This window comes from Pinus tabuliformis, chromosome 6 (genome assembly GCF_031772625.1).
Source record: "Pinus tabuliformis cultivar Carrire ecotype Pingquan chromosome 6, CPIR1, whole genome shotgun sequence".
Lineage (NCBI taxonomy): Eukaryota > Viridiplantae > Streptophyta > Pinopsida > Pinales > Pinaceae > Pinus > Pinus tabuliformis.
In genome coordinates this window covers 1,752,379,919-1,752,399,629 of record NC_142292.1, presented here as the reverse complement: position 1 = coordinate 1,752,399,629, position 19,711 = coordinate 1,752,379,919, and the positions used below count along the sequence as shown (strand labels likewise).

Sequence of the window (19,711 nt, the reverse complement as noted above, 5' to 3'; positions counted from 1 at the left end):
ATATTAATCAATTGGATGAAACACGTCATGAAGTTGGTGAGCACATACCATCACATAAATTTTGATCACATCTAGAGGGAACAAAACTAGACACCAAACTTACTATAAAAAAAAGTATTGATAAAGAATATAGTAAGCTTTTCTTTTCAACATATGAACAAGGAGCCATGATAAACGGTAGAAACATAATTTTTTCATAGATATTCGAGGTACGATGGACTGTACTTTTTTGGTTAATACTAACCATTACAAGACAATGTAAAGAGGAGAACGCATATTGCAAGTCAAAAGATAGTTTTTTTTGTATTTTGAGGTAAGATCCATAAGATTAAGTAGTAAAAAAAAGTACGCTGATTTTTAAGAAAGGTTTGAATACAGACCAATTGAAAAACCAAGTAAGATGTACTATCTGTTTTTATTAATATAAATTCAAAAGCTTTTTTTTCCCTTAAAAAAATGCTCAACCGTGCTTAACTTCAACATGTTGAAGGATATCAAATCTGTGTCCCTGCCAAAACTTTGTTTTGATACAGAATCAACAATTGACAGTAATGTAATCAAATATTCCAATGGACCACCGTCGTGTAAAATCAAATCAGTTTGGAGCTTCTAGTTTAATTTTTTTTTGCTATATATATAAAGGGTGCCTACAATGGCTTACAAATACGTTAAAAATAGCACTGTTTTGAAAAGTAACAATAATTTAGTTATTTAAGCATGCAGCTTCCGATATAAGCGAAACTATTTACACGTAGAGACAATACTGAAACTAGCGTAAGGTGCTTACCGGAGAGATCACCAGTCTACACAAATATCTCTTGATTTGAGCCATCAGTGCATTGCGGTGGTGGAGGGGACTTGGGCATCCCTTATACTGGAGAACCCAAAGCGAGCAGAGAGCCATAGCTGCACTGAAGTTTGGATCTTAAAGAAGGTACAGAATTCTGCATGATTGATAAGTGGTCCTGACCCATATTGTTAGGCAATGGAATTGAATGATGGAAGCTGCCTGCCTCTAAATGTGTGGCCTGCAACTATAATCCTGAGTTTGGCCGGTTTTCTGTGAGGTCGAGAATAATTGTGGGAAACGGGCTTGAGGTCGATATTCTGGCAATACAGGGTATAAATTGGTTGTCTTCAACCAAATTTTCTCTATTCTTCCCCTCACCAATGAGCTGGTTTGATGCGCCAACGCGCCTAGCAGCCATAGCCACAGGACTCAGAGTCGAATGAGTGTGCTCGCCTTCGTAAGTTGTTATTACAATTGTGGGATCTTGCGCGCATCTCTGAACCTGTTCAAAATTCTCAATGATTTAACATATTAATATCAATAGGCGGCCTTGAATCTATTTCATAGTCAACCAGACTTTTAAGAGCAGATTACAAAGAACGAGGTGGAACCTGTTTTTTAACTGGGCAACCGGGAGCCCAAGCACATTTGTAATAAGATCTTGGAAGTGGATTGCTTTTTGTCATCTTTTGCCCATATTTTCGCCACTGGCAGCCATCATTTCTCTGATTACAACAGGCGAGGTCATTTTCTTTATACATGGTGGGAAAGCAATAATATATGCAGTGCTCATATTGAGCTTTGCAACTTCATAAACAGGATTCCATGCTTCAAACATAGAAATCATACACTTTAAACCAATCCCTCTGAAATTTCAGAATCATTAAACGGTATTGCATTGGAGATGTCTCATTTCTCCCCCATCTATCAGACCGGGCAACAGCAAAGCAAACCATTACTTTACTTCCTCTACCATGCCAGACTTTACAATTGGATTAAGGATAGCCCAAGTGCACTGGATGCATTCGATATAGATATTAGTCGGTATTTGATAGACATGAGTGTCTTCAAATAAGTGACTTTGCTCGATTTTGACATATTTCTTAATTAAATTTCAACTCATTTGATACTAGCGCCACAATTGAAATTCGCTGTATGTATTGAAAAAAACTACAACATACACTTAATTGTATATTCAGTTAGACTAGTGAGTAGTAGTGTATATATTTGTAAATTTAGTTGTTATCATCAAAGAGAACTCCATAAGAGCATGTCTGAGTTTTAACTGTATAGCAAATTAATGGCAGTTTTTTAAGTCAAGTTTCTGGATCCACTACTATATTACTTTATGTATAATTATAAAGAATATATGGTAATTGTATTTTTATCATTTTTTTAATATATGAATAGAATTAATTAATTTTTATTAATTATTTTTCTCTATTAATTTTTTTTTTATTTTACAAATTTTGTTAAGTTAAATTCAATTTATACTGGTATGAATATAGATACTAGCCAATTCATCTAAATTTAGATGTAAATGCCAAGTTCCTGATGCATATTTACTGTGTTATTAACTTATTAATACTTTGGAGCTGTATATATCCACCATTAAATTTAAGCAAAAGCAAGTACATTATCAAGCTGTTAGTATAAACAGTGACCTCTCATTAATAAATTAATAACACAATAAATAACCACAAATATTTACTACGCTATTGACTCATTAATGTTGAGCTCTGCATATTCACTATTAAATTTAAGCAAATATATTATCCAGCAATAATACATCCCCAACCCTAATGATAATAGCACAATAACCCAATAAATAATGGTAAAGTGTTTAGATGGTTTAGGGTTGTTCACATAAATTCTACATAACAAAAATCGATCATTACCAGGGATGGCTCAGATTCTGTCCGCACAGATACTATCTTCTTGGGGACGGCCGTCAATCTCCTGCTCAGAACGTGATGCTTCTTGTTCGGCGGCTTCGGCGGCTTCTTATGACGACAGGGGCTATCATCGGTGGACGAATTGATCCGATTCTCAATCGGTGCCGATTCGAAGTAATTTAGTGTCCTGTTGCTTGAAGGCAGCTGCTGTTCGTCCATAAATTTAGCATTCTTATTGTCCTTTTCACATCCTCGTTCATGCAAATCCAATTGATCATATTGGGGGAGAGCTGCACCCTTGGAGTACTTTGCATACAGCACATCAGTGCCTGGATGATCTGGATTGAACATCTACGAAATCAGAAGGTGAACCGTGTTAACAAATTTGGACACCCATGAAACCTAATTATCCGAAACTCAAGTTAATTTCCCAAAACAGTATATACTATAGTGTACCTGGCTTCCACAAAAGCCCTTCCGCTGGTCAACTAGAGACCTGATATGCATCTGCAAGTCGTTATATTTACTACTCATGTCCTTCAACATAGACTTGAGCTTCAGATTCTCTTCGTTTATGAGATTTATCTTGTCCAAAACCATAGTGATCTGCACAAAATAATTTCAAACCATGCAGTTTGCAAGAAACAAACATGAATAAACAAAGAACTGTGAAAAAATCCCTGAAAATACCGTTTTCTTGTGACCTTCCATCTCCATTGAAATGTTTACTGCCTGCGAGTAAAATCGGGGGAGAGGCCCTTTGCGACATATTTATCAATGTATGATGTCATGAAATTCGTAATTGGCATGGCGAGCCCTTGGACATGCGAACTCCTGCGACCTATTCCTAATTAGCCCTTCCTATTCTTCAGCTCAAAATTCCGCGGCCGTCACTACCAACCCACATGACCGGTCACGTCGAGCCATAAAGTCAGTGTTCTTGTTAGCCTCTATTATTATTAGATTTTTTTCATTGAATATCGGGCCCGCAGTAATCCGCAAGCCAGCAGCAGTGAGTCAGTTCCCAGTTCCTCTAGAAGCATTAGAGGATTGACTCAATATGGTAGCTGACTCAGTTGATCTATGCAATGCAGTTTTTTTTAATTATTTTTTTTAAGTTTGGTAAGATTATATTTTCAATCATATATCCTAAAAGGAAATTGATTTAGTGATTGCATCAAAAAATATTTTAGAACACGGATCACTTTCTATCTAAGAACTTATGTACTTTTTAACTATTTTTAAATTGAAATTATAATTTTATAATACTTTAAAACACAAATCACTTTCTATCCAAAACATTATGTACTTTTTAACTATTTTTAAATTGAAATTATAATTTTATATTATTTAAAATTATAAATGTTAATATTTTTAAAAAGATTCTGAAATACTCTCATCGTTTAGGGTTTGGATTGTGCAGTGCTAAGTTTAAACTTAACATATTCTTATTAGATTTTGAACAAATTTAACTAAAATATATACCAAAAATATCTTAAAACATTGAACAATTAGACATTGGAAAAAAAAATTATAGCGACCATTAGATTTAAAAAAAACTACAGCGATATATACTATGCCAGTAGCTTTTCGTCCATTGTTAACCACCCTGTACTGCACGGTAGTATTAAATGCTGCTGTATATCGCTGTAAATTTTAAGTAACAATTAATTTTCTAGCCCGAAATGATCGTCGATCACCTTGCAAACCACGGCCCTTTTATGGAAAAAATGAATGAAAACAGATGATGAAGATAGGAAGCACGGGTAGTCTTTGTTGGATGTGAAATGTGTGTTCGTTGTGTTGTTTCTTTAAAAAGGTAAGACATCAACAATAATGCACTGTTAGCGTCTTTCCACAAAAGGAGATATGAATCCAAGAAATGTATGTGAAATGTGGGGACGTTTTGTCATGTAGGTTAAAGCAGAGAAAGGAGAGTGACCCATGAGAGGAGAAGAGCCAACCAGATATTTTATTGATAAGGTAGTATTAAATTCCACCTAAGGAGAAAGGATAGGAGGGTGGTTTAAAAAAAAAAAAATCCATTTAAGGAGAAACGATAGGGAAGAAATTTATATCCCTGTCATCACAATTGTTTTAGGGCAGGGTGAGTATTAGATGCAGGTTGATATTGAATTAAGATTTTTATTTAAAATTATTTATTTATACAAAGATAAGGAAGGATGATATATTGAGTTTTTATTTAATAAATTGTATATATATCAAAAATAAAATTATAATTTTAAGTAATAAAGTAAGATGATAATTATTAATTGTAATATAAATTTTAAAGAAAATGATTGATAATGAGATTGTCTTTGGGATTAATCACATTATTAAAATTTGGTTGATATTTGGAATCATAATGTGGTTTATTGTGAGGACAAAGGTGAAAAAATCAATTTATCCAAATATTTAAATATGTTAAAAATTAGTTATTATAAGAATTGAAATAAAACTGATTAGGAGAATTGAAATAAAAATGAGTTTGTGTATTCAAGTTTCTGTGATAATTTTTTGGCCAACACTTTTCGAACCAACAAGTGTGGTTCGTCATGAAAAGAATTGAAATAATAAAAAATATTATTATTTTGATATTAAATTAAACTAATATTTAATTACAGAATAAAAATTAACTGTTGGAAATTAGCCAATAAGAATTCGCAGATAGGAATTAGCAGTTTAGAAGAATTGATTTTTTTAATTAAATTAAATTGATTTTTTTAATTAAATTAAATTCGCTAAATTAAATTAAATTAAATCAATATTTAACTATAAAGGAATTGTATATTTATATATGGAATTGTATATTTATATATGTATATTAATTATAAAAATAAGTTTCATATTATTCTACCATTAGTTTTAAATATTATTATTTAATACTAAGATATCAGAGAATAATTAATTAAGAAAGTAAAAAATGATTAGAGACTAAAAAATAGAATTGAAGTGTGTGTATATATATATAAATAGGATGACAAAAAAAACAATAAAGAGAGGGCATGAATCCAACTCCTACTTCCCACATAATTTCCAACCATCCTCCCTATTGAGATTGATTGCATGCTTCTCATTCTCAATGGCCTCTTTTAGCTTCCTATGATGGAAGTGATCAACCATTGCGATGACCCGAGAATCCTCAATGGAGACATGATGCTCAGATTTCTCTGCATGTTCACCTAAAGTTGAGGAACGAAAACAATTGTGGTTAACGTTTGTTGCATGTTCTTGGATTCGTTGGTTAATGAAACAACTAGTTTCCCAATGTCGACAATCCCACAGGAACACGGATTGAGTAGAACCTTTCATATCTTTAAGGTAAAAACATGAAATATTATTTAAAAGAGAAATGAGCCAAATTAATTAAAGTTAATATTGTGAAATATTATTTAAAAGAGAAATGAGTCAAATTAATTAAAGTTAATATTGTGAAAATTATTTTAACTTTTCATCTGTTTTATTTGGAAATCAACCATAAATTTAACTTAACATTTTTTCACAAAAGTTATTTTAGAACCCAAAATATTTTCTAATGGCAAAATTGTTATTTTTAATATATAAAAAGATTTCATGCCCTCAAATATCACTAGTACTACAAAATTATTTAGATGCTAAGATAAGATTACAATGTTAACCACTAATATATATAATTCCAAAAATGAAAAATATTCCTATTTAATTTTAATCCAAAAAATTTTAATCACTCTTTATTAATTTTGAAAAGAGTAAAACTATGACAATATTAATAAGGACAACACTTTATATAGAAACATCCATAACTACTCAAGCGTTGAGGACAACACTTTTTTGAAGGAGAGGGGCATGTTAGGTCCCTATAATATTAGTGTATTCCCCCATTACTATTGTCATTGTAGCCCTTATTGTTTATTTTGTGCCCATGTTGTCCCCATATTATTATGCCCCATAGAAGCCCACTATTATTATTATTGTGCCCTTACTGTATTATTGTTATGTCGGCTTTGATTATATTGTGTCCCTTTAGACTCCTAAATATAGAAAGGAGGTTATGTCATTTGAACCATCTAAGAATTGTTCATCTATGTCATGTAAAGGAGGTTCCCCCCTCGAAGAGACTAATTTTGAAGTCGTTGATCTTTCTCTTCTTCTATTTTGTGAGCTAGTTGCATAACATTTGGTATCAGAGTCATTTCTTTTGGTCCAAAGTAGTCGTTTCTTTCTAGCCATTGGAATGATTGGTCTCTCTATTTAACTTGCTGTCATGATCTGATTCTTCGTCTTGTCTTGACGGTGAACCACACTTGCTGGTTCGAAACGCATTGACAAATGAATTTTGATGTGATCATCGCCGAAAACATGTCTCAAAAACTTGATATGGATCACAGAAGCCTTAATTCAATAATATTAATAATGTTAGAAAAGAGTAAAACTATGATAATATTAATAATGTTCAAGCTAAAAAATAGTAGAATAAAAAAAATTATTCGTTAAGAAAAAAATATATAAAATAAATTATAAACTATTTTATGTTTATCATATAAATAAATAACAGAATATAAAATAAATTAAATTAATTTATGTTTATCAAAAAAAATTTATAAAATGTTGGGAGACTAGAGTGGGAGGGGTTGTCATTTTCCTTGATGAAGAAAGAGTGATTCAATTTTATTTGGGCTAGGAATCTCAAGAAATAACCAAGTAGAATTTGTTTTGTTATGTCATGGTTTGGAATTGGCCTTTTCCAAAGGTTTTCATGAATTATCAGCTTTTGGGGACTCTGTGATAGTGACCCAATAGGCTTTTAAATTCTAGGGAAATAATGAGCAGCTCCTTCCCTCTATCCTGCATTGAGTCAAGCTATCTATGGACAAATATGACTGGATTGAATTCTTTCACATTAAGAGAAATCTCAACAAGGAAGTTGATACCTTGGCTAATGAGGGTATGTAGTTGGAATAAGAAATTTTAAAAATTGACAACATTGATTCTATTATCAAAGATATACCTTAATATTAGTTATCATATGAGCATTGAATTGCTACTAGGGAGAGGTAAGAATTCATTATTGAGTTGATTCCCTTCCTTCGTTTTGGTAGCACACTATATCAGACTCTCATTAAATATGAGTTTATGGAGGTGTGTTGTCATCATGGACAATTATGTTGTAGTGGACACTTGGGCAGTATTCGTCATGGTGAGCTTGACTCAAGACAAATGGATATTGTTTGATTTAATTCCCAAAGCAAGTTGAATGTGGGAAGTTTCATTCATTGTGTCTGGTTCTCGGTTGATTGGATATATTCACACTGAAACTTGCTATGATTACAATCTTTCCATAACGAAGTATTCACACTCGGTGGTGTTAGTCAGGTCTGGCATTAATGATTCTTGGAACAGGAATGTGGTGAAGCGAGAAAGATCAAACATATATAAGGAACATTGGGGAGCATATGGAGGTTATGGAATTGTTTCAAGGGATAGAATTTGTTAAGTTCTTAGTTCTATCCAATGCAATATCCAATTCGTGGAGCATAATATAAGATTTGCAAAGGATAAGTTCAAGTTCCTACTTGCAAGGGTGGTCGACTCTCTTGATTCTGTAATCTCCCTGATCTCCTGACATATTGAGATGTGTTTGGAAGAATACAGGGCCCATTCTGAAGCACTCCAGGACCTTAAGACTGAACGGCTAAAACTTGTGAATGAGATGCTCAAATTTCGAGTAGGAAACATGATTCAAAATGAAGAACAGCTTGGTGTTGATGAGCACATGCAAGTGAATGCATAACATCAAGAGAAGATTGATCACGCGGACCGATTAGACGAGGAAGAAGGTGAAGTCATTGATGAACAAGGACTCATTTCAATTCAACTCGATGTGGAAGTAGAGGATATCTAAGTCGTCCACAATCTACAGGAAATGTAATTATATATTCTTTTAGTTTTCAATTATGTTATGTAGATTTGTAGTATTTCTAGGTGTTTTTTGGAGAGTATATGGGAGGAATCAATTTCAATATGTTTTGTGTAATTCTGGGGTGAATTTTGAAAAACCGAAATGGAGTATGGGGTTAGATGCAGTAGAATGTTTGGAATATTTTGCAAAAGGTTTTGGCCTTCAAAATAGGTTTTTTCTAATGAAAATAATATATGTTACTTTAAAAAATAATATATTATAAAATGCTAAAGAAATAACTTACCTTACCAGTGTAATAACTTTTATTTTTCAAATCAATAAGCGTTTTTCACTTTATCTTCCACCTAAAAGCTAAGAACATTCTCTTTTCTTCTCCCACCCTAGCCCAAATTTCACTCCCTTACCAGCACACTATCATCAATCAAAATCCAAGATCTTAGCTAAAAACAATATCAAAAATTGTCTTCAAACTTCACATGGTGCTAGAACAATTATTGAGAAGTATTAAAGATAAATCTACCTAACCTACCCTTTCCTCAACATGTTTATAAAATTCTCTATTCTTCTAGTATTTAGTATATTTGCCAAAACAATTCATGTATGAAATTTGTATGAAAGAACATATTGCTAACATTTTTTGGGTCTTGGCATCCCTAACCCCATAAATAGATAAATTACTATGCATTTCTATGTATGGAGACCATTACTGGTAAATTCATGTAGTTGTGTGAACATCGTAAACACTCTAAGATTGTTTGATAATATGCACACAAGAATCTAATTGCAAAGAAGAAACAACAACAATTGCAACCTTGATAGCAAATAAAATGAAGGGAGAATGAGTGAAATTATATTAACTCTAAGAATGAACGCATAACATATTAAATACTCTCCATGAGAGAGCTAATGCATATTAGGTTGTGATTCCAATACATTAATATAGGTAAGTATTAGTAAAAAATCCCATAATCTCAGTTAATCAGCAATGCAATGGAATGCTCTTAGTTAACTAGTTATGCACAAGTGAAGTGACTAAAATTTATGCATGCATAATAAGCCTTAATTAAATATCCATGCACAAATGGACAACTTAAGCATGCATAACAATTTCACCTTCTTAGCTTTATGCACATGAATTATAGCTTGGTGATTATTTTAAAGTTGGCATGAATGAGACAACTAATGAGCTAGTGGTGCATGCAGAACTAAACTCCACTTGATTGACAAAAACACAATTGATCCATAACTCAAAAACAAGTGTGCACTTTTCTAGGAGTAGAATATTTTGACCCGAACAAGAGTATCTATAACCAAGTGAACTATTAACAATAGAACTTAGGAAAATATGAATTAAGCATGCATATCCCTCATGAAGCACAACTAAGATATGCATAGTAAATGGAATGTAGTCATGTCAAGTATCGATGTACAAAGCAACTAGGAAAATTAGATAAAAGACGAGGCAAAAAGAGAAAACCCAGTGGCGAAATCTCCCTCAAAAGGTAATGCTAACTATGCTAGCTATTATTTATTTGCACCCTTCACCCCCATGAGATCTCACAATGATGCAAACTCTTTCCTGGTGAAAGTATTTGTGAATATGTCTACGACATGTTTTGAAGAAGGACAACATTGTAGATCGATGACTTCATCATGGATTTGTCCTTATATTAAATTCATGTGTACCTTTATATGTTTTGGTTCTTTGTTTATTTATTGGATCTCTATACAACTTCAATGTACTCTAATTATTACCCTAGATAATAATCAATCAATAAAACTATAATCAATTATGTGAGGAATTGTTGTAACCATATGTTCTAAGTTGTAGCATTAACTACACCTCTATAGTCATCCTATATAATAAAAATGAAATGGAAAATTGTTTTTGACTAGAAAACATATAGGGTTGGATCCCTATCCGAGGACATAACTTAACGTGTATTTATGATATGTGTCATTTCTAACCCAATCTAAATCTACATAGCCAACAAGACCCAAGCTACATCGATTGCATAATGTATTCTAAAGCTAGAAGCACCCTTAACATACTAAAGTATTCATTTAACATTCTTCCAGTGTAGTTCATGCAACTCCATGTCTCTGAAGCAACTCCAAAAACGTATGAGATATATATTCAAGAGTGGGAAAGGTATAGAAGACTCCCAACCAACTATTGATACTTGGTATAGTTGACCAAATTCGTAGCAACAACATATTACAGCTTGACCCCAGATAGGAAGGGTGATGCAATTTTCTTATAGCTTTTCACCTAAAACCTAACAAGTAGATTTTTGGAATACTTGGAATATGTCATATTGATTCCTGAATCGAGCTAGCTGATTTTGAGACTAATAAAGTAATAGAGCAGTCCCATATCTATCATGGAAAACTTGGCATGCACGGCTAACTTCACTATAAGAATGGTTGGGACTAAATTCCATGTGATTATTAAATCATCTTCATATAATTCTATCAAAAAGAGAGAATCAATATGTCTCAACATATACACATTTGGATAGAATTTGCAACGATTGAAACCTTGAGAGAAGGCATGAGTTCACATTTGAATACCAACCACAGGGTACATGTTTAAGGCCATACAATGATTTTTTCAATATACAAACAAGTGATGGTTCCTTAACATACCCATATGACTACTCCTATATATCTCCTCAATATCTCTATGAAGAAATGAATTATTGGCATCGATATGATATACCTCCCACTTTTAAGGTTACTACAATAGTGAATCAAGTTGAATGGATTCCATCTTGGATATTGGTAGAAATATATCATTTGATTTGATATGATGAACTTGTGAAAAACACTTGCCTAAGGTCATCCCTTGTATTTTCTTACAATTCCATCCACTGCAGGGAAAACTTTAGCGGCTAAAATTTGAAAATGGGATAATTTTCCATGCTTTTGCCTAAGAAAGATTCACCAATTTTTATTTTTTATAAAAATGGCTCACCAAATTTTATAGGATAAATTATGTTATCTTAAAAAATGACAAAAATTTATCGAAATTATATAGAATCATTAGAAATTTGAATATTTTTACAAAAATTTCACCAAATATTTTATAGTTTTCATATTAGGGACTAATAAGATTAACCAAGATCTCTATACTTTAAAATAAATTTCCATCCTTCAAATTGTCCCTAATCCACTACCTTCTTTGTCTCGTATATCCACTTGCATCAAATAATTTCCCAATCGAGGGAAAGCAAAAGTAAATCCCAATTGTAGTTCTCAATGAGGGAATTGTACTCCTCATTCATAGCAGCTTCCCAATAAGGTTTTCCTTCAACCTATACATAACATTTGCGATTATATGTGATAACCACATAAAAATGAAAGTGTACTATTATATCTATAGTAATAAGGTCTTGTGAAACATTGTAAATTGAGATCTAGTTCTCTATGGATTGATAGTATCACCCACTAGATCACTAGTTTCCTATAAAGTATGTTCTTCCCACTGTTATTTGTAATCTAGGTAAGAATAACATGCTCATGAATATATAAATAAGAATCTTAAATTTGATATGAAATACAATCTAAATAGCACAAAGAATCACCTCTAATTTCGACATCTAGAATAGGTAAAGAAGCTATAGTAGGTTCCTCCTAGAGTGCATGCAAGGGTCCCTCTTCAAATTTGACATTTCCCTTAATGAATAGTTTATCTATGGAAGGATCTACTAAACTATACCACTTTAAACTATCTACATAACCAAAAAAATAAAGATCTCATCTTTTGGGTTCAAAATATTTCATCTTATCAGAAGTGATGTGGACCTATGCACAAAATCTAAAAATATGAGTCTATGATTCTAGTTTCTTACCGCTCCAAGCTTCAAATGGTTTCAATCCCTTCAAGGATTTGTGCGGAACTCTAGTTTGAATGTATGTTTCATAATTTATTCCCTCAACCCATAATTTTGGAGGAATATATCTTGCAATTGGCCATTTATTTCAAAGTCGAGTTCTTTCTCTCAGCTACTCCATTTTTTTGTGGAGTATAGGGAATTGTGCATTGAAATTATATGCTAGCTTCAAAAAATTTAGAAGTTCCACATCCTTATTCACATATTTCCCCATTGTATGTATGAAGGATTTTAACCTTATTTGATTTTATGCAAGTTCCTTGAAATCTTTAAGATACTCAAATACTTCAAATTTGAATTTGACAAAATGGACCAATGTATATCTGAATGAATCATTAATGAAATTAAGAACATATTTGGATTTTCTCATTGATGGGTGTGGGAACTTGTTATATGAATGTGAAAAATATTTAGGATTGATGATTCTCTCCATGTTTTCCCTTTATTGAATTTTTCTTCAAGATATTAATAATGTTTTCCAAGTAAGTAGCCTTGACAAACTCCATCTCTAAATTTTATGTCGACTAGACCATTTACCCTTTCTTGCATGCTTAGTTGTTACAAATACCAAAAAATAAAATTGTCCAAACCTTGTGTGACATAATATACATTCTTCATATGCATGTGTTAAAAGCACAACATAATCATACTTAGGAACAAAATTTGAGGAATATACCTAGAATGGTGACCTAATTGCTTGACAACAATTTTGGAGAAATCTAGCATATTTGATATTGCAATTGAAGCTAGGGTGAGTTCTACCTCCTCTGTTATGCATTAATGCATTATCTGATAATATTAGGAATAGATTTAGGGACAGTTTTGGAACATGTAAGACATTTAAAAAGAAAAAACCATTCTCTAGATTTGATCTTCCTTATCTAGGTATTTTCATAGGATTTTCATCTCCCATTAAATGGGAGAATTGGTGAAAGGTTCCAAAGATGAGAAAGCATTTTTTGATGTAGTCATCTGATATGAGGCTCCACAGTCTAAAATCTCTGTATTAGGTTAAGAATAAATAGAAACAAAAGAATTTTATTTACCTCGATGTTTGGGTGGCTAATCTCCAACCCTTTTCGTGGCATTTTCTAGTATTTAATCTTCAACATTAATTTGTGGAAGAGCCTGTGTCATTTGATAGACAATATTCTTCATGGATGATCTTTCTAGATGATATCCTTTATTGCAATAGCTACATTTGGACCTCTCCTTCTTTGATTTACCAGATTTGGAGTTAGAAGAATCCTTAATGGATTTGAGTTTTGTTCCTTATTTTCGATCAAGTTCATTTTTTCCTTTTGACTTTTAATTCTTTTTTTGAGTTTTCATGATAATTTCCTATATTGAAAACGCATGGAATTTGAAATTCTTGATAACACCCATTTTTATGATCTTATATCTCTTTTGTACGAGTGATTCAATGAATGCATCCATAGGAGGCAATTTTTGTATTTCTTTAATTATTAGTCTTGAATTATGAAAGCAAGAAATGAAGACCTAGATTCAAGAGAATATAGAGGATTAGATGCTCCTCATTCTTTTTTATCAACATGCCTTCATTTTTAGCAACACAAGTTTAAAATTTGTGAAAAACCTTTCACGATGACAAAATTATTTGGTCTCAACAAGTTGAGATCATTCTCCAGTTGTTGTCCTTTTAGTATGTCTTGTTTCATGAGCAAACCCTTCAATATGGTCAAAAATTCATTGGGTGTTGAAGAAAATTCTACATGGAAGAGTATATCCATAGATATGGAAAATAATAATATCCCAAATTATTTTTAAATCATGTTAAATACCTTACCTTCTCAACTATGGAATCAGGATTTGGTAACATACCTATAACCCTAATGCCTGATTAAGGATGCAGGGTATTGAGGCCTGACCTCTAAGATTACTTTATGGAAGTGAGGTTGTTGAAATTCCTTTTATTTTAACCACCTAAAAACTCATTTATGATACCACCGTCATCTTTTGTATGATGAGAGCTTCCCAACAATATAATTTTCATCTCAATCCAAGGTCTGGACATAAAGTTATGTCCATTGAAAATATTCCCTCCAAGTGCCACATTAGCATACATACCATTTCTATGTGGTAAACACCTTATAGGGACATATCCCTATCTATGCCACATCAATTTCCACATCAATTGTCACATCATCAATTTTTCACAATATAAAAAACATTATTCCATGTTAAGACATCCTTGCTACATCATCATATATGACAAAATGCCACATCACCTAAGACATGTCTTTCTACTAGATAGACCTACCACATCGAAACCATATCAAGTTCTACCAGTATTGAGAGGAAACCTCAATAGCTAATATCCTAACCTACCATCAAAACCTTATTGGATTCTACTAGTATTGAGGGGAAACCTCAATAGCTAATGTCCTAACATGTTGATACTCAATAGCCTCATATCATGCCCTTAACATCTCATCCAATAGCAAAATTTTCTCTGATAGTTAACAGATATTGTTGGGATCCATTAGTACTAGGAGCATGTATGACAAGATATGGATCCTATTCCTTGTTCTCCTGATAACCGATATCCTAACACCCAATAGTTGATATCTCAATAACTAATAGTTATGCATAATTATACCATACACCATGTGGCATGCTTCCTTATCGAATTTATCACTTAGCTCATCCATTTTCACATATATAGTTTTTTATTTATTCCCTTTTACTTTATTTTGGTGGGGCACTATCCAGTATAATGACCATATTTGTGACATGAAAAGCACTTGAATTTTCTCATGTCCCTCTTTTTCTCTCCTTGTGAAGGTCCTCCTTCGCTCCAGTTTTGTTTGGATTTACCCTTTACCTTCCTTTCCTTCCCAACGAGATAAATTTTCTCATCTCCACCTCTACGTTGTCCATTAGATATAAAACTCTCATGAATCTACTTTTGGGTGAAGTCACATCACAACCTGGTCTAATTAGGAAGCTTGTCTCTAGCAAGGATACCTATTGCGAAAGGTAGCCCATTACTTGGTACAACCATGTAAGCATATCTTAACAAGTTAATCCTCATCCAAAACTTCCCAAATACTTTTAATTTCATCTTGAACCTACTAAATTATTATGAATTATTAGGCTATAGTTCCAAACCCATTAACTTTAATATTACTTAGCTTTTCTCCTAACACCATATTTCTATTTTGGTTTCACTTTGTTACATATTTACTAAGGTTGTACACATTTGATGAGTCTTTTTGATGCCTTATGATGTGAGGGATCATGTGATCCTTCATAATATCAAATATGGTCCTTATAGCCTTCAAATATTTAAGAATGTGTTCAATTGCTTGTGTAGGATCCGAAGGAACTTGGATCTCTTTTCTAGCAAATTCCCAAAGGTTATTTTCCATCAAAAAAATGGTGATCCTATCCTTCCATGGAATAACTTTTTCACCCCCCTCCAACCTATCTTCTAGTCACATACTTGATGGTGTCATCTCACAAGATCAATTTCCGTTAAAAACCCCTTGGTGAAAAATAAAAATGATGTTGCAGAAATATAAAAATGTTGTTATTTCAAACCCCTATCCACTAATATTCCTTCACATATTTTGATCAATTCTCTAGTATGATATTATCTTCTAAGTGTCAATCATATTTTCTACCTCATCTACTTATTTTATGCCCAAAAGTTTTCTTTTACTAGTAAATAAATTCAATTTCTAAAAGTTACAAATAACAATACTTGGCACTTTTAACAACAATTTTAGAGTGGAAAAAATAAAAATAAAAAATAACTTGCAAAATTAGAGAGAAAAACAATGAAATGTTACCCTCCAACCTCTCATCATAATCAATTGACTCAGAGAAATCATCGGGCTCCCTAACCAAGGAAAATGGCCCATAGAAAGTACAAAGAAATTATATAGAAACCTGAATAATTTTCTAGCAAAAATTTAAGCCTCCCAATCACTTGTGTGACCATCCTTTAGCCTTATGTGCATCCAAAATGTGGCCCGATCTACTAGGCACTTCCCATGTGCAATTTCTCTATTAGTTTTCTTATTGCTGAAAAATTTCTCTTGCTATTTTTTCTTCTCCCCTCAGGCTTGTGACTCACAAAAATATGTAATTCAAAAAATATTTCTCTCAAATTTCTCACTCCCACCTGAGTAGCTACAATATGATATGTTTCTTTATCCTCTTTCTCAGGCTCCTTTTGTAATTCTCCAAGTCCAAATCCCTAATATCCAAAGCGATTGAGGGATAGGTTTAAATTGTAGATTACTTAGATCAATGTTGGAGATTAGATCTAAGTCACTTAAACAATTAAATATTTATCCTTAGCTAAAACATCAGCCTAAGATTACATTAATCATTTTAATTTATCAATGTACTTTTCCTAAGGTAAACTTAAGAAGGATACCCTATTAGTTTCTCTTCTTGAACAACCACCTAAAGGGGATTTCACTTCCACATGCTAAGACACCAAGCCTATGTGGGAGACCTTACAATGCTAAAATAATAAACATACTTCTAATAGTTGGTATGGCTAATGACCCATTCCAATGCCTTGATACAAGGGAGCATTAATGCCCTTGTTTCAACCAAGCATCACCTAAAATATTTGATGTTTAGAAAAACCAAATCATCCATATTGTTGAAAGAAAGGTTTCTATGTGGTGTAGTCTCAAGAAACTACCAGATTGGGAATGACTTTGGTCAGATCTAATGCAGGAGGAGATAAGAAGAAGCACCGAAGATGGTTCTTCATCCAAGAAGGATGAAGAAAATTGCGCCTTAGTGAGTAAGGTGAAGAAAGCGAAGGAGAAGGATTCTCATCCCAAATCGAGTTCTTCCCATGGTGGGAAGAAGTTTGACAAATCGAAAGTGTGATGCTTTCATTTTCATGAGGTGGGCCATTTTTCTACAAATTGTCCACTGAAGAAATCCAATATGGGATCCAAGGAAGGATCTGAAGGTGAGGCATTGGCCTCACAATTCGAGTTGGATTTAACCCTCTTCACATGCATGGTTTCATCCATGGTGGGATGTGGTTGGTTTCTTGACAGTGGAGCTTCTTTCCACATGACCGGTGACAAGAGTTTGTTCAGTACCTTGGAGGAGAAAGATCTCTAGATACTCATAATGATGGGTAATGATGAAAAGTATAGTGTCTCAGGTGTAGGCATGGTTGTTTTTCAGAGGGAGCATGGAGCTCGTATTACCTTAACCGATGTCAAGTATGTACCAAAACTGAAGAAAAATTTGGTGTCGATTGCAATGCTGGAAGACAAAGGCTATGATGTAGTCTTCAGTAAGGGAAAGGTTTTCCTTCGACACATCACCACTAGACAGGTGAAGCAGATCAATTCATGAGTCAAGAGCCTGCATGCTGTTGAGGTTCAAGATGCATGCAAAGCCTTGAGGAGTAAGGAAACTGTTGGAGACTTGGTGGTTGAGAGGGAGAGTACATTACCTCTCAACATGCAACGCCAGAAGAAGTCTCAGACAATTGTGGAGGAGCCACAATTGGTGAAGCAGCGTCAGGAGGTTGTAGAGTAGCCACAACTACAGAAGCCGAGAGGAGACCAAGTGGAGGCATCCACTCATGCAGAGACCTCCAGTAGGGGGAAATTTTGAGCCAAGTGGGTAGAGGGAGCACATGCATCCATACCTCCAGGTAGGAGGTGGGGCGAGGTGGAGTGACAGTCCCAAGAAGGCTAGAATAGGGGCATGATCATATAGGTACCCAACCTCTTTCATTAGACCTTGCTACGGGAGCCCCAATGAGGAGTAGCAGGACTAGCTAAGTGGGTAGAGATAGATGCAGATGGAGTGGCAGAGAGAGCTACAGTGGAGGAATCCCAAGATAGTGCAGAGCTAGCAGGCCGCAATGATGCGAGAGGCACAGGAGTTTTGCACCAGTGCAGGATGGCACAGAGAGGTGTGCAACGGTGTGAGATGCATGGAGTGTTGCAGTAGCTCAGAGGTCAGAGAGGGAGCACTTGTTAGTGGTAGAGGGAGCTTCAGCATCAGAGGGTGTTTCTAGCCCAACAGAGAGGTCAGTTGGGAGATTTTTTTTGTTTCTAGAGTTGCTGGAGCGATAACACTTGGGAGAAGTGTTGCATGAAGAACATTCCAAAGGTTTAGGATTGGGTTCGAGTTGAATGCCTTTCTTGTTGAGAGGGAGTGTTGAAAATGGCAACAAGAAATGCTAAAAATAGCATTGTTATAAATAGCAGTTCGAATACCAGTGTTGGACATAGCAACAAGGAATGAAAAATGGAAGTGCTAAAAATAGCATTGCTATAAATATCATTTTGGGATGGATTCCAATTTTAGTTAGTCCATGAACTAAAATTGAGAAGTAAAATTCGAATTTTGATCTTAGCAGCTATTTGTAAAATAATTAATTAATTCATATTGAGTTAATTAGCTGTAGAAAATCAAACATGAATTCTATGTGAAGACATGAAACAATTTCTCCATTGATTGAGGAATTTATCCATCAGTTAAAGAGATAATGATGAGTTGTAATTTGAGTTGTAATTAGTTAGCTTAGTTAACTGAGTTAAGTCCAATTAGATTAGTTTCAACAGTTTGTGGAATTAATTGTGAGTTCAGTTAGTTAATGCTTGCATGCATGTAACTGTTGCACTTCAAATAACTGAATATTCTCTCATAAATAACTCATGCATGTCAGTTCAGTTAGAGACCCAGTTGAGATCAGAGAAAGGGACAGTGTACTATTAGTTAGAGTATTTTTCCTATATAGGAAACTCATCCATGTAGAAGGAATTATCTCCTTCAGGATTGCGTAGTTACTTCTGAGTTTAGTGAGTAGTGTGAGAGGCCAATTCACACAGGTGGCAGCATTGGACCCCAGGAGAAACTGCGCGAGGAAATAGGAGGCTTGGAGGGAAAAGGAGAAGGTTTTTGATAAGCCTTTGACTGTCTATGAGTAGCAGAGGAATTGTACTGAGAGCTGGATAGCTTCCGAGCTAAGGTTTTGTGTAATCCGGACATATTTCCACTTGTATGATATTACAGAGATCGGGGTTTTAGGTTGAGGCTTTCACTAGAGTATTCTTCTGTGTTCGTGTGTGATTGCTTTCTCATTCTCAATTATATGTCTTCTATTGATCTTGCTCATATTCAATTAAGCTTCCGCAAAGTTTGTTGTAGAAGTAGATCTTGTATTTTGCTTTAGTATATTGCATAATCTGTTGATCTACAGTGAGAATTT

At 33.8% G+C, this 19,711-nt stretch overlaps 1 protein-coding gene across 1 annotated transcript; it reads right to left on the bottom strand.

The window, feature by feature from the left end:
• Positions 1-585: 585 nt before the first annotated feature.
• On the bottom strand, positions 586-3,598 carry LOC149265936 (WRKY transcription factor 6-like). Its single transcript, XM_089394330.1, has 5 exons — positions 3,376-3,598; positions 3,142-3,291; positions 2,689-3,036; positions 1,402-1,515; positions 586-1,292 (listed from the first exon to the last, which is right to left on the bottom strand). The coding sequence occupies exons 1-5, from the start codon at positions 3,400-3,402 to the stop codon at positions 1,035-1,037; spliced, it is 897 nt and encodes a 298-aa protein (XP_089250456.1). The 5' UTR covers positions 3,403-3,598; the 3' UTR covers positions 586-1,034.
• Positions 3,599-19,711: the final 16,113 nt, after the last annotated feature.